Here is a 15,395-nt window from a genome sequence, read left to right as displayed (position 1 = left end):
CTGGTAATGAAATGATCTCTAATCTCTGTGGATATGGTTTGGTTAGGTTTAGGCAAAGAGACTCTTTGGCTGAGTTTAAAGAAATTTGACATTAACATTTGGCAGAGCGCTTTTGTCCAAAGTGGCGAACAAACAAGGTACAATCCAAGCCGCAGTGGATTAAAGAGAAGCCTTCGAGAATAAGTGCCACAAACCTCAATTCCAAATTCCATCTGACCCAAGTGTGATAAGTTGCAATTTCATCAAGTAGGACATAAGCGCATAGCAAATGAGAAAGTTTAGTTCTGGGACTAGAACAACAGTCTTCAGTGCCTGAAGTTGTGCAGACACAGTGTGTTTGAATTAGTCTTGTATGTTGTGTGAACTCACAAGTTTTTTTCAGGCTTTCTACATGAACAAGACCTGCGAATTTTACGCTCACTCTGTACGGATCAACTGACGCTAAATGTAAGCACCCCAGGGTCGGTTTTGTCCAGTGTCAAGTCCAATAAAGTTTATTCAAACAAGATGACATGTCCTCAATAATGTTGACAAAGGGAGAGAAGAAAGGCAGCGTTACTGTGTAATCCCACTATGAATAAAAAATACGTGGAAAAAAAAAGAAAAACACGGAGTCACAGATGGCTGGAACATGTAGACAATATGGTCTGTGTGTCTGTTCAGCTGCAAAGTTCAGTTTTATATCACAGCAGTCTCAGTCAAGACAGTTTTAGCCACAACATGTCAAATATACTCCAATGATGTTAAAACAAGCTTGCGTCAAACGACAACCATTCTGGCAGAAATTCAGCCCGATTCTAAAACTAGTCGATGGCAACCAATTCGATGTTAAAATTGAATTCCATCTGTACACCGTCTGCCTGGCTCAAATCAGACGGTTTGTACACTCAGCCTTCCATCCAAACCTCCTCCCCTAATATGTTTTACAGTGTGACAACCTCACACTACTTCAGCTTTCTCTTTTGAGAGTAGTTATAATTCACCAAACCACAAGAAATCTCTCTTTAGGAAAACGTAAAAATAGTTCATTTTAAGTGTTTCAGAAAACGACTAAAGCTGTTCTGACGAGGACGGTCCCTTTTTACCACAAGCACAGGTTGCACCAAAATGTCCGTGTGCAATCATGGAAAAACTATCCGAGAACTGACCTCAGCAGTGAAACACTTCTCAACGCTACTTTTTAAGCGTTGATGTGTTGCCATTCATGTGTCTGTATGTGTGTGTGAGGGTGTTGCTGTGGTTTGCTGAGTAATCTGGGAACCTCAGCATGCATGCAGGTTATTGGACAGATGGTTTAGCACATTTAATTGCTCACACCTTCTGTGTGGCTCTGTCTCTCTCTGCCCACTAACTCTGCCTGTCTTTAGCTCACTCTACTCTTCTTCTCTCTTTTTGTCAAACTGTCACACCTTCCTTAAATAGTCATGGACTTATATTTCATCCATAGGTTTCTTGCACAACTCACCTACACTTTTACACACTTTTTACCTATTTTGTTTTAGATTGTCCAGCGTACACATAATAGATGTGCATATTTGTTTTGGTGTACGTGTGTCTGTATACGGGACCTTTTATATGCAACTGGTGTCATGAATACAAAACCCTAAACATAAAAGTGACAGAATGGAACCCTTCCACCCTTTAGATGTCTCCCTTTTCTTGCTTATATGCTTTACACCCACTAACACAGACACACACACACAAACATCTTCACTAGTATACTAGTACTAGCACTATACACACACAACGTATAGATACAACAAACCCACGCACTTAGAACAAACACACACATATACAGAGGCACATAAAGACCAGGAACAGCACTCTGGCATAGAACCAAAAGCTGCCGTCCTTAAATGTCATTTGATGCCAGCACTGCCATCTGTTGCCATCTTAAGATAGCTCTTCTCACAAGACGTAAGCGAGACAACACTTTTCTAAGAGCCCTGGTGTATTTTTCACATATGGCCACAAACTGTCAAATATAAGCACAGTTTGGGTAAGTTACAACTTTAATGCAAAAGCCGCCTGTCTCCTATCTTTCCTGTCACTCTTCACTGTCACTTCTCAAGTAAAAAGACCAAAAAAAAAGGAACAGCTATCATGAAGTTTTCCCAGACTACATGTCTAATAATCCTAACAGCAACATATTTGAAGGCAGAGGTAATCATCTATTTATTTTTAGGAAGCAACATGAAATTATTCTCACACCTTTGTACTGTGTGTTATATGAACATATTGTTAAATAACAGTGGAATACAGAAAATGCAAATGAGAGCAGACAGAGAGAAAACTTACCTTCAGTAAGTAAGTATGTGTGTGTGTGTGTGTGTGTGTGTGTTTATGGGTAAAGATAAGATAATGACGGTGAGCTGAGTGTGAGTGAGGAGAGGGGTGGGGGTGGGCATGTGTGGCGGGTGAAACATGGGCATGTTTGTGGCAGCGGTCTGATACATCTTTCCTCCCCACACACACACACACACACACACACACACACTGAATCCTCCTGCCCTCCCCTCCCCTCCCCTCCACTTCCTCTCCCCCTTTTCCTCTGATCTCCATGCAGAGGGCCTTAGGGGGTTAATTAACAGGCTTAGATAATGCCACACTAATGAAAACAAGACCACTGTTTCTCCTCTCTCTCTCTCTCTTTCTCTCTCTCTCTCTCTACCTCTTTCTTTCTCTATCTATTTATCGCTTTCGCTTCCTCTCTTTTTTCACTGTTTAAGGCTTTTGGCCGGGCACCCACCCAGTGTCTGGGCAATTAATAATAATAAACCAAAAGGAAATATAAAACACTGAAATAAAGCAAAGAAAAAACAGACAACGCAAATTGCACAATGTCAGTGGGGAGAAAAAAAATAAATGGGGGGAATTGGAAAGGTTATTAGTTTGAAAAAAGGACAGTGGAACCCTATCACCAGTCCAAGCCAATGTTTTTTTTGAAATTCTCCCTTTCTGCAACATCTGTGCATGGCAACTACAGTACAGTGAAGGTTAGGTAGAGGTTTCTAGGGATAATTCCTATGACTGGGCCATCTTATGAAGCCTGAACATTTCACTCACTAATTGGTTTGATCAAATAAAGAATTTTCATAATACGTAATCACTGGATTGCAGCCAATCATTCCAGTGATGTTCCAGGTTGATAAAAGCAATGTTAAAGTAAGAGCTCAGTGCTGCCACCAGTGGCTGGAAGTTATATGAATGAGACTACATTTTGATCTGTAATAGTACCAGAACATCCTTTTAGCATTTTATGAACCAGATTGACTGAATCGCCAAGGTTCCACAAGGTGGCTAGCTAACGTACACACTAATAATGCCATTGTAAATTCAATCTTGGAACTGACTTGAATTGGTGCATTTTGAGGCCACTGAACTAGAGAGTGTATAGTTGAGCAAACAGCTGTGAATCCTGTAATAGCATGTGCTGTAAGTATTTGAGCTGCAGGGTAGGGTATACAGTACATTAGCTTCATCACATTGATACACTGAGCTAATGTGGGAGGCTGCAAAGTAACATTTAAATATTTCCACTGACAAATCTGGAAGAAATAACCTTCAGAGTTCAATTTACTACACAGCAAGGCATAATTTCTCTTCAAAATCCTGAATGAATGATGTAGCACCCATGCATTTGATGTACCTGTGAATTACAACAATGAAAAATACACAGAAAAAATAGTCTCTCTGATCAGCACAGACATTAAATCAGACTGACAATCAGCTGTCATCCCGGGATTGATGCACACTGAGAAATACCCATGTTCAAATGTCCTCAACAGTCATCAGAGAGACAAAAAGGAGAGCTGAGTAATATGAAACCAGCTAAAAACAATATCAATGTCAAATTCAACTGTTTCTTCATGTGTTACATGTTGCAGGTATGGAACCAGATTAGGTTTGACCACTCTACTGTCAAAATCTCTAACCAGGACTGGATGTTCAGTCTTGACTTCTGGAAAAAAATACTGTATATGATGAAGAGATCTAAGCTTAATGTCCATTTACTAATGATTCAACCGCATCTCATGGTCTTCATTCAGCAAATGGAGCTGGCTCAGATGTCATCACATGACTTCCAAATGAACTTTGGGTTGGGGTCAAGGTCATCAACAAAGAGCCAGTCGACACCCAAAGTAAGATCAACGAGGCCATTCACATCCAACGCCAAAGAACACCCTTGAGCAGTGACAGGGGTCACGATATGACCTCTTGTCATATTGTGACCGAAAGCTCACATTTAGGTGACAAGATAACACCTGAGCTTGCTCCATTTTCTGAATAAAAATATGAAATGCAGTTGAAAGCTCCAAATTTTTGGTAAGTAAACCTTCTCTTCACCATCTAATCTGGTGGGTTGATACGTTTGTAAAACTCTGTCCAATGACTTTTGAGTCCAAGAGAGACAGCCCCTGGTTGACTATCACCGATATAGCAAAATGTTGACATGTTCAGTATATCTTGTGCATTTTTTGTGGATATTTCTACCCCCGTCATTAGTTGAAATTTACAGTGACAGCTGTATTTGTCCCAACACCCCATTCAGAATGATTGCAACAAAAGAGAATCACTTATCTGTCGTTATAATATTTTGTCTCCATCTTTGTGTTGCCAAATGCTTAGTGTTGACGTGTTTATTGTGTCTCTTTTTCCCTCCATCTTTGTTGGTAAGTACTTATTACTGTGGTTGGTGTACACTTGTCAATCAGTCAAACAGTTTGGGCAGCACTGATGTTTTAAACTTGCAATCTTGTCCCCTAGAAATTCTGTTTATATTCTACTGATTTGTTACCTCCATGGCAGTGTTATTGTGAACAATGTTATTGTGTGTAGTTGAATCACTATTGCATAATATTGAATAGCAAACCAGATCTTGATTGATAAAACTGGAATTTCAACAGTAAACGATTACCGTACTCATTACTGGGAAATCATTTTCTTACTCAATAACATACTGTAGCATCACCCCATTTGTGAGTAATGTGACCATGGTGTGACAGAGAGAAGTGTTACAGAGGTCAGATGGACAAAAGTAGAAATAAAAGAATGGTAGAAAAGGGTTCATTTGACAAAATAATAGTTAGTGGGATGCTGCCGGGCCATAGTCAGCATGTGGGCTGTTTTGGTTACTGGCGCTCACCAGAGGACATGGATTAATGATGGCAAATTTGAAGCATTATAGTCGCTGGGCATGTGGCTTGAGGAGTGCATTTTATGTGTGTGTATATCTGTGAGCAAGAGAGGGTGTGAGTGAATGAGTAGGAGAGAGCTTCTCTTTCATTTTTAATCCATAACAAAGTATAGCCTGTGTGTCTCCAAGTTGCTCTGCAGTCAATTTCAATCTCAAACACTAACTCAAGTTTATACATTCTATCCAAACTTTTTTCAAGCCGTGCAATTCAAACCACAATCTCTCTTTTTTACCTAAACATCTCCCCAGAGATAAAACCAAGCTTGATTTGTATTTATTTTTAAAGTCCACAGAGACAAACAGTAAGATAGAGCAGGGAGGGAAAAAAAAAACAAAAAAAAAACGAGTTGAGTTGTTTGGGGGCATAACTCGCTCTCCCTAAGTGTAAAATGGGATGAGATATTCTGCCTCTCGGACTTAACGTAATGTAAGAGAGTGTGAAATTAAACTGCACACGAATAAAAGGGACCCTTTATTGTGTGCCACAGACTCGCTTATCGGGAAATTCAGACAACTGGAACATCCAAAGCCTCCAAACTTGTAGCAATCCCCTTTGTCTGGCTCTGGAGCACACAATGTAATATCAGAAAGCCGGAGAGGCTCCAAAGCCTGTGTCAGATTGCCAAACACAAAGTAGCTGCAAATCCTGCCTCCGTGCATCCTGCGTTGCCTCGTTGCATCCTCGTGTCGCGCCAGTGTGTGTGTGTGTGTATGTGTTAGTGCGCGTGTGTCCGTCTTTATACAGTATAAGTAGACTGTGCACTCACTCCCGCTAACCCCATGTGTATGCCAGTGAGTGCTTCAAATAGATTGTTTCCTCTTTAATTCCCGGCCTTCTACCTATTGATATTCCCTGCACCTATCCCCACGCCTCTTTTAAACCCCATATGTTAATTTGATTTAGAGCATCTCAAATTGAATAAGAGAGAAAGAAAAAAAAAGAAAAAAAGAAAACGAGGGTAACTGCAAATGTACTGTTATTAATAACCTAAAGTACTACAGAGGTCTCAAACTCTCTCTTTCCATTCTGCCCCTCCCACTTCCTTCCTCCCTCCCTCTCCATTTTAGCCTCTCTGTCTGTCTGTGAGTGAGTGAGCTAAGTGAAGTGGGTTATGATGGCGGTGTAATCGGCATCCCTCAAACAAACGGCTGGTGCTATTAAGGGCCATTGTGTTTGCTGCAGTGATGATCAGATTCAATCTAGGGAGAACATTCTGTGCTGGAGCTGTGGCAAGGGGGGGAGATAGAGAAAAATACCTCGCCTCGTTCTGCTCTGCTATTGTGTTCAGGGGACTAGATGTATGCATGCTCTTCAAAAGATGCATATCGACTCAGGGAGCTGCAAAAGTTTAGTTCAGATGAATTCGCGGGAGATCTCTGGCTACACAAAGTGAGGCGAGTATTAAGTGTTGGGTAATGCTTTGAGGATGTATTTGTTTCAATAAGGAGCTCGGGCAGTGCTGCTGGGGTAGTGCAGATGAGAAAATCACTTTTCCTTTCCTCCTTGTCCTTAACTTTACCCTCTTCACCCAATCTCTGTTTCCCAGTCGCATCTTTCATATTGTTAAACACACCTTCATAAGAGCCAGTGGAAGCCTGAAGGCCTGAAAAGTAGACTTGTGGCCAGAAGGGTAGTGGTTCAAGTTGGGGTTATAGGCCAGTACATCATGCTATTTATTGAATATCAGACAGCCATTTGATACACTACTAAGAAGGAGGGGCAGCAAGGAGGCCCAGTGGTTAGCACTGTCACCTCAGGTTCCTGGGTTTGAATTTGTCAACTGGCTCTGGCCTTTTTGTGTGGAATTTGGATGTTCTTCCATTGTCTGTATGGATTTCCCCCTCCACAGTGCAAAATCACGCAGGCCAGATAAATTAGAGCCTAAATTGCGTGTAGATATAAGTGTGACAGTCAGCCAATTCACATGGAACAGTGTAAATACAGTATTGATGTTTAGGGTCTAGGGTCTGACCTCACTACTCCGTACAAGGAAACACCAAACTGAGCTGATAATAGTCAAAGCCTACAGGTGGATAGGTGGGACCTTTGACATGTTGTATGACAAGCAGCAGTGGCAGTAATAGCTGCAAGTGACAGCGTAGCTTTTACATGAGCGCTGTGGCAGCAGACATGGGGGGTGTTTTGTTTTAGGTACTGACGAGACAATGAGATACGATCCATGAAGTTTGAGTAATAGAACTCAACCCAGCAGTTAAATAATAGTATGAGGTAGGACTTTACAACTCTGGAAAGTTATTGCATCAACAATAATTTCATTCTCTGTCTTGCAATAGTGAGGTAAACAGCAGATTTACCCCACTTACATTGCTAAGTAAGCTTATAGTAGCAGAACTAGTACACTCTAGTAGTTGCAAGAATTGTCTGTTTGGATCAGGGCTTCTCAAATATTCTTATGATACAAACCTTCAACCCATAAACACATTAGACAAATTAAACCGAAGTAATGACCTAATGGCCCCAATGTGGAAGGATGTTTGTTGTGTTCATCTGCCAACATTCTACAAAGAGATATCCTATGGTAGTGAAGCCTCTGATTGTGAAAATCACTCATATATCTTCTAATAATGGTAATATTCTTTATTTCTGTCTCTCTCTCTAGGCCAGAGGCCATTCAAGTGCAGTTACTGCCCCTATAGTGCCTCCCAGAAGGGCAACCTGAAGACCCATGTGCTGTGTGTCCACCGCATGCCCTTCGACAATAGCCAGTACCCCGACCGACGCTTCAAACGCTCCCGTCCTGAGTCTGATGTCCCAGAGAAGAACATGGACGACGTTGTTGTTGGCATCACATCTAATCAACCAACGGCAGGTGCAGATGGAAGCCATGGGAGTAACAGCAGCAGCATGCCATTTGCCGGGGAGGCCACATATCGTTACCAAGAGTGAAGCCATGAGTTGGGTTGGAGAATAACATCCAAGAGGGAGGTTTGGGTCTGTGCTTTATCTGAAATTCCACAGATTTGTATCACCAGACCAACACCCCCTGATTCAGATGCACATAAAAATGTTGGTCACTGTGAGACTCGTGTCCAACAGGACTGTGCTGAAGACCCTGACCAAACAACAACAAGACAATGAGATCAACAAAAGTACTGGCGGGCAGCGCTGTGAATAGACCACACTTCCTACGTTATAAACACGAAGCAAACATACTCTGTGTGTGTTATTAGAAGTCTGTGAACATTTACTAAGCAAACATAATAATCTATGTATTTGTGATGAGGTGATTCAGCAGTTTTGTTTCTTTTAACAGAGCACAGTGGATCATGTCTGGAAAGAGTGGGAAGGGAAGAGAGTTGAAAACTGTTGATGAAATCGTACTTTTGAGACAAATCACGGAGGAGGGAGGCTATAAAACAAGAGGGAAGCTGAAGGAATCATTAGAGAGACTTTCCTCCAAAAATAATGCTTTTATCAGAAAAATGATCCGTGTAAACGATTTAGCGGAACAGTTACTGTAGGGAAGATGGAGAAGGAGGCGGAGGGTTTCTGAATGCACACCACCACCACCACCGCCACCGCCCCAGAACATAACACCAGTGGCTGCCATTTTCCCAGTGCGAGTGATGAGTACTGCATATGTGTGTGTATGTGTTGTAGGGTCAGTGGCGGCAATGGTGGCATATGTGTGTGTGTGTGTGTGTGTCGGGGATAGAGGGGAAAGGGGGGGGAGCATTGGTGCCAGCCTGACTGGAGCTGTCATCGCAGAGGAAATCAATTCACCAACACACACACACAAACACACACACACGCTCACAGAGTCCTACAGTGGTAACCGGACTCTGGACGGTACGCTAGGGGGTCAAGTTGAGTTCCATCAGCTGGCCGGAGCCCCTCAAGTCACCTCCTTCTCTCTTCCATCCTTCCCTCCACTCTCACTCCCTCTAATATAAGCCCAATCCAGTAGAATGGCCTTGAAAATACAACACAAATCAATCAGCTGCGTATTTAAAGCATCCATTAGCTGGCTTGGTCTGCTCTGGATTTGGCAATTCAACGTCTGGAGGTCACCTTACAGGCTCCATGTCAGGGAGGAACGAGAAGCTTTAACTGAATGTGTTTTAGCTCGGGATGCTTTTATGATGAAAGATGACTACGTGGTACTTTGGCAAGGACCTGGATTGAGCCGTGGGCGATTTTTCTACATGTGCTCCAGAAAGAAAGAGCAGATATAACCAGCTGTGTTCTGTACAAATAAAAGGCTTGCGACATTCAGCTAAAAGTTCTTCTGACATGAAGAGTTTGACAGAGACACTCTGGTGTAAACTCAGACAAAAAGCAGGACTGTCCTCTTCCTCTGATAAGCTCTTGTGAAGTTGCTACATAGGGTGGGACAAAAAATTTGATAATCATTCACTTTACCCTGCTTTATGTCTCTAATTATGCTACCTTTTCTATAAAAAATATATTATACAAGTTGTTTTGTTTTTTTTTCAAAGAAGGCATTCTCTCTCTGTGTATAAGTAGTGTTTTATTTTTCATTTGTATTTTTATTCCTAAGGGAGACAAACGCAACATAAAATATTGAAAACAGACTGTTTTGATCTTGGAAGAAAAATCAAGCTACATTGTTTTAAGGGCAGAAAAAACGAAAAGTATCAACTTTGATTGTACTTTGTTGTGCCGGCGGCTGTTGGTTACTACATGGATGAGGAGAATAAGAAAGTATGGTGCTTTGTGTTGTGTTGGTGTTGGTGGTATGGGGATGGGGGCTGGGGGTAGGGAGGGTTGTTAATGTTTTTCTGATAAAGAGAAATGATCCAGACTTTAAGAAAGTCAATATCTTCCTGCACAAACACACACACACACGCACACACACACACACACAAACACACGAGGAGGGAGGGCTAAACTCTTAAAACCCCAGGGCCTTAGTGCCACAGCTCTGCCTAAAGGAGTTTACAGTCCAACACAATACACTCATAACCACACACACACCTACACACACACACACACACACACAGCAACAACAGGGTGAGAAATACAATCCCCCTGCACACATGGAGAGATGGAGGGGAGAGCAATGAGAAAGAGGGAGAGCGGAAGTGTAGAAGAAAGAGAGAAAGAAGAAAGAAAAGAAAAAGAAAGTAAGAAAGAAAAGAGTATGTGCACAAGGCAAATAGAGTGAGTTCATTATTCTGCTGTAAATGTGGTTTTAATTGTGTCACAACAGTTTGAACTTTTTGTCCCTACAGAGAAATACTCATGAAATACTGTATTTTATTTATAATTTTCTAGTTTTCTTTTTTTTTGTTAGCCAACAGGACACTAGTTCTCACTGCCTTACAGTATAAAACTGAGTGTGTAGGTCTTTTCCCACTGAGCTGCACTGTATGAGATCCAGATAGCTTAATGTAGTGTAAGCTTTAGGTTTCAATGCACCACTGTGTTCTTGGTGGCAGTAGCTTGCTTCTCTGGATGTATGTATACATGTGTGAGCGTGCTGAACATTACGTATATTGAGTCAATAGGAGAAAAAAAAAGTACACATTCCATTTTTTGGGCACCAGAACCTTGGCTTTTCCAGCTTACTAAAGCATGCAAATCAGTACGGTTTCATCACCTATTTCGGATGAGGCCGTCATTTTTTTGTTTCAACACTGGTGAATGCCATTTATTGTCACTCCTCTGTGATTTGTACTCTTTGTCCATCCCTGAGAATGATACGCCATTTTCCTCCCCTGCTGTAATCCCAAAATAATCCATTCCATTGTCCCCATGCTGTTTGATCTCCGTCAATTTTCCTATTGAAGTAGCACATGCAGTTTGCTCAATTATAATCACTGGTGCTAGGAAAAAAAAAAAAACTGAAACCATGCCCATTTATTTCAGCCTGCAAAGGATTCTGTAGTATGCAATCCTAGTCAAATACTGTCCACATTCCTAAATGAAGAAGATTTCTATAGCCTATGGGAGGAGAAGTGAGGAAAGGGGTTTTGTTGCAAACTATAAGCTTATATTAACAGTAGATGACTTTGTATTTAAAAGGAATATCCTTGGTCATTATTTATTACACATCTGTTTGACAGAAGACAAGATCGATCTTTCATTAAAGAGTTGTATCAAACATTTTACTGTTTTTCTTTCTGCTGTCTAGACATTCTGATGTACTTTGAAGCAGTAAGATATATCTGGTGTCTTTTTCCTGCAATAAAACCTCTACCTCTGAAAAACACTGTCTCTAGATCCCTTCACACCATTCAGGTATATCACTCCACTGAATAATTTGAACCAGTCTGACTGTGAAATGACTGCTGTCACAAAGTACTGAAATGTTTCACTCAAATAAAAGTGATAATTCTTTAAAGTGTGTCTTAAGACTTACCTAGAATGTTGCTTATGAGAAGCGAAAAGAAATGATGTTATGCTACATCTCATTCACTCAGTCACTACAGGCTTACACTATAAAATCACTACAATAACTTTTTTTGTTGATTTTCAATTTTGAAGTGTTTTGCTGTTGTTACTGTTTGGGGCCCTCAGATGAACAGATCCAGCACTTGAGGGAGCATCATTCACTACTTGTCTTTACTAAATTAGAAACAGTAAGAAACACTAAGACACTTTTGTCTAAAGCAACGTACACATTTTTGATTATTTGTGGGTTCAGATTAGTCATACTAATGTAAAGATTTGGGAAATGCAGACTACAGCAAAACAAAGTATATTTGGGCAATTATGGTGCTGACTCGCAGGTAATCAAGTGCTTTTTTACTAACAGTGTCATTGCATCACCAAGAGAACACAAAGAGGTTTGTTAAAAGATGTCCAAAAGATATAAAAATTTGTTGTGAGCATGAAATTAAAAAAAAAAAAAACATTTAAAAAAGTATTAACTGCTCACAACCTCTGGCAAGTGTGGGGCCTGACTTTGAAGAGCAAAGTAAATACACAGCAAAGGAAACTAGAAAAAAATGTGCAATGAAAGAGCAAGAAAAGGGGGGAAAAAAAGCCAAACCAGCAGCTGAATTTGAAATGTTGTCCCCAGGATGAGCGCTTTTTACTGTTAATGGAGAAATAGAGTGCGTGGCATATTTAATGGGTTTTGTTTTTATTGTACAGCACTGAATAATTAACTGGGAAGCAGCATGTCACATAGATTTATCTTTTAATTAAAATAACGTGGTTCACGCATATTTGAGTGGTAGTCCAAATAAATGCAATATCCAAATTTATGTTTTGTTTATCTTCCTGTTAATTATCCGGAGATTGTTCACTGTACAGCCCTTCATATTCCCTCTCTCTGCATCTGTCTCTCCCCCTCTCTCTTGCACTTTCTCCTAGTAATAACCAGTCAGGTTTTATTAATTTATGGATAATCGTGGCTACATGAATAAGGTGCATGGCATGAGACCAGCTCATTCTTATAAAGTGAGATGAATGTGTTGGGCTGGCTGATGCCTCCACATGACAGCAATAAAGAGACAAACATTTTTTGTCCTTGTCTCTAGAATCAGACTAATTTCGAATATCTTTTTCCCCATTAGAGCAGAGACAAGTGGAAACAACCAGACTCCACAAATGCATGCTACAAACAGTAAAACAACCTCAACAAAGGACAAAGACAACTAATTTTGTGTCAAGATATTACCAAAGAAAAAAAGATGGGTCAATTATGAAATTGTTCACTTGCTATGGAAACAAAATGATTTCCCGGTATGCAGTTGTGTTATAGAGCTGAAGAGGAGGTGGTGGTGGTGGGGAGGGGGGTTGAGGAGTCCAGGGTTCTGTTAATTTTATGCATAGACAAGTAAGTTGACTGGCAGTTGGAGCACCTCTGCAGCTTGAACGGTCATGAATCTCTCCTGATTAAATCATCAGTAGAAAAGATGAACAGATGTTTCAGAAAACACCTGGTTCTTTGGCAAAAGGTCAAAATACAAGACTATATTCATAAAAACATTACATACATTACATAGTACACTACATTCCTCCTGGTAGGGAAAACCTCAATCAGAGCTCAAAATTCTGTTGTGTACGTTAATGGCTAAAGGAATCTAAAGATTACACTTTGCTACAGTTCTGATTTGGACTGGACACCATAGCAACAATAGGCTCATGGGTATCCTAGTATTTACAGTGTGTCTAGGAGGCGTAGCGTGAACAGCACATAGCAGAGCCGCATGTATAGAACAAGTGAAACCATATTGATTAATACAAGCATATCTGTTGAGACAGATGACTGAAAAACGCGACTGAAATGTCGTTGGAGCCATTCACCATATCAAACTGGTGAAAAAAAAGGTGATTTCTCAAAATCTCATTACTAAGTTTGATGTGGAAGGATGTGAAACACCTTTTTCATGAGATTTTTTCTTCTAACCATAAAGCAAGAACTGTCTGTCTGTATGTGTGTTCTTTGCATACCTCAAGAACCGTTCATCAGATTGACTTCAAACTTGGTGGGTGTATTACTTGGGACCAAAGGAAGTGCATTGTCGAATTTGGTTCAATTTGGACACGTAACACGCTTAATATTAATAAACTTTGAATAAACAAACCACTCAGCTCTGCAGCAGCGGGGCGGGGCTACAGGGCTCTGTGACTGCATGTGCTTGGACACGTGACACGTTTAATATTAATAAACTGTGAATACACAAGTGAACAGCGAGCTGCTCAGCTCTGTGTCTGAGCGCGGAGTCTACTGTCCAGGAGTAAAAAGAACGGGGTGTAGAAGTGGTGACAGTACTTCGCTGCTGGAGTGGAGCATTTCTTGGAATCTGGAAATGAATATGGATTAGTGTGAGTGGATATTCTGACTCAGGATAAAATTTGATGATTTGGAAATTGCATAGGGCCTAACTGGAGATGGCTAAATGATTGGCGTAATAGTCAAATAGCGAAAAAAATCTGCTTAAAATATTGAGTATGAATGTTCATTAAACCCTCAAGTCCGTGCTTGAGTTGTTTTCACCAAAAAATATTTGTTACTGATTTTTTTGTACTTCAAAATAATAAAACTGTATGCATGAGTGTACTTGAACTCTAACTGTAATTATATATTATTTCTGTTTTGAAATAGATAGATAGATAGATAGATAGATAGATTTTTAAAATAGGAACACACACATACAGTATACACGCTCATACTATCCATTCAGGCATTTCACAGACAGCGTCTTTTTCTAGATAAGACCATCAAAAGGCTGAGTGGTCCTGCAAATGGAATCATCTCCACCATGAGCAAGGATGATGCTCATCTAATACACTGCCTGTGTGCATGTCAGGCTCAGTTTGTGTGCGTGCGTGTGTCCAGCCTCACTATAGGATGTAACGTTGCTTCGGTCTGAGTGGATGACTGTCAGCGCCAACGGCTCTGTTATCCTGCTGACGTCTCCATTACTGTCGTCTGAGGAGGGACTTAGCCCTGTCTGCTGTCACTCCGCTGTCTCACACACACACACACACACACAAACTTTGGCAAGAAAGGAAATACATGCACACATATATGTTTTCAAAAAAGACAAATACTGTCACACACACATTAATACTCCCACATGCTTCAATCACAAGAACATGTATGAACTCATTCAAAGACCTGAGTCCCACAAACACACACACACACACACACACACACACACACACACACATATATATATATATATATATATAATACATATATTCATGTCGTCAACACAAACATGGAGGATTCTATAGAGCTAACTTTCCTCTCTCCAGTGTTACATTACAGACTCTTTGACATATAGCCTGGAGCTGTGGATGTGGTCATGTGTCTCCATCAGAGTGCATCAGACAACAGATCACTCATATTCACCAACAAAGAGCGCCGCCACCGCCCGATACTTTGAACTTCTTCCTCTGTCATTTCCTGTCCACCAATCCGGGTCATGAGAGGTCAACCCAGGGTAACCTGAGTGTGTGAGAACAAGAAAGGCTGCTTGTTTATTGCCAGAACGCTGATGTATGCTGTGTATATTTGTGTGATTATTTCAATGTAATGACATCAGCCTCTGCAACATGATATGACCAGTTGTGACATAAAGGAAAGAACTTTATTTAAAAGGTAATTACGGTTAATTACAAAATTGGTCTTATTCTTGTATTTTGATAGTTTTGATTAGTTATGATAAACTCATTAAAGTAACTGATCTAAGTAAACCCCTCCCCTAAACAGGAATTGTCCAATCATAGCTCAGCAACTGTAACTAGCTACGG

At 40.7% G+C, this 15,395-nt stretch overlaps 1 protein-coding gene across 9 annotated transcripts in view; it reads left to right on the top strand.

Moving 5' to 3' along the window:
• znf536 (zinc finger protein 536) overlaps window positions 1–9,911 on the top strand; it is a 364,930-nt gene extending 355,019 nt beyond the window's left edge. For all 9 annotated transcript variants that reach the window (XM_067596536.1, XM_067596502.1, XM_067596520.1 and 6 more), the window contains one exon: window positions 7,819–9,911. In XM_067596536.1, coding sequence (XP_067452637.1) covers window positions 7,819–8,105 — 287 coding nt within the window. In that variant the 3' untranslated portion in view covers window positions 8,106–9,911. The remainder of the gene's footprint in view (window positions 1–7,818) is intronic.
• Window positions 9,912–15,395: the final 5,484 nt, after the last annotated feature.

The sequence above is a fragment of the Thunnus thynnus genome, chromosome 1 (assembly GCF_963924715.1).
Source record: "Thunnus thynnus chromosome 1, fThuThy2.1, whole genome shotgun sequence".
Lineage (NCBI taxonomy): Eukaryota > Metazoa > Chordata > Actinopteri > Scombriformes > Scombridae > Thunnus > Thunnus thynnus.
This window is presented reverse-complemented; position numbering and strand designations above follow the sequence as displayed.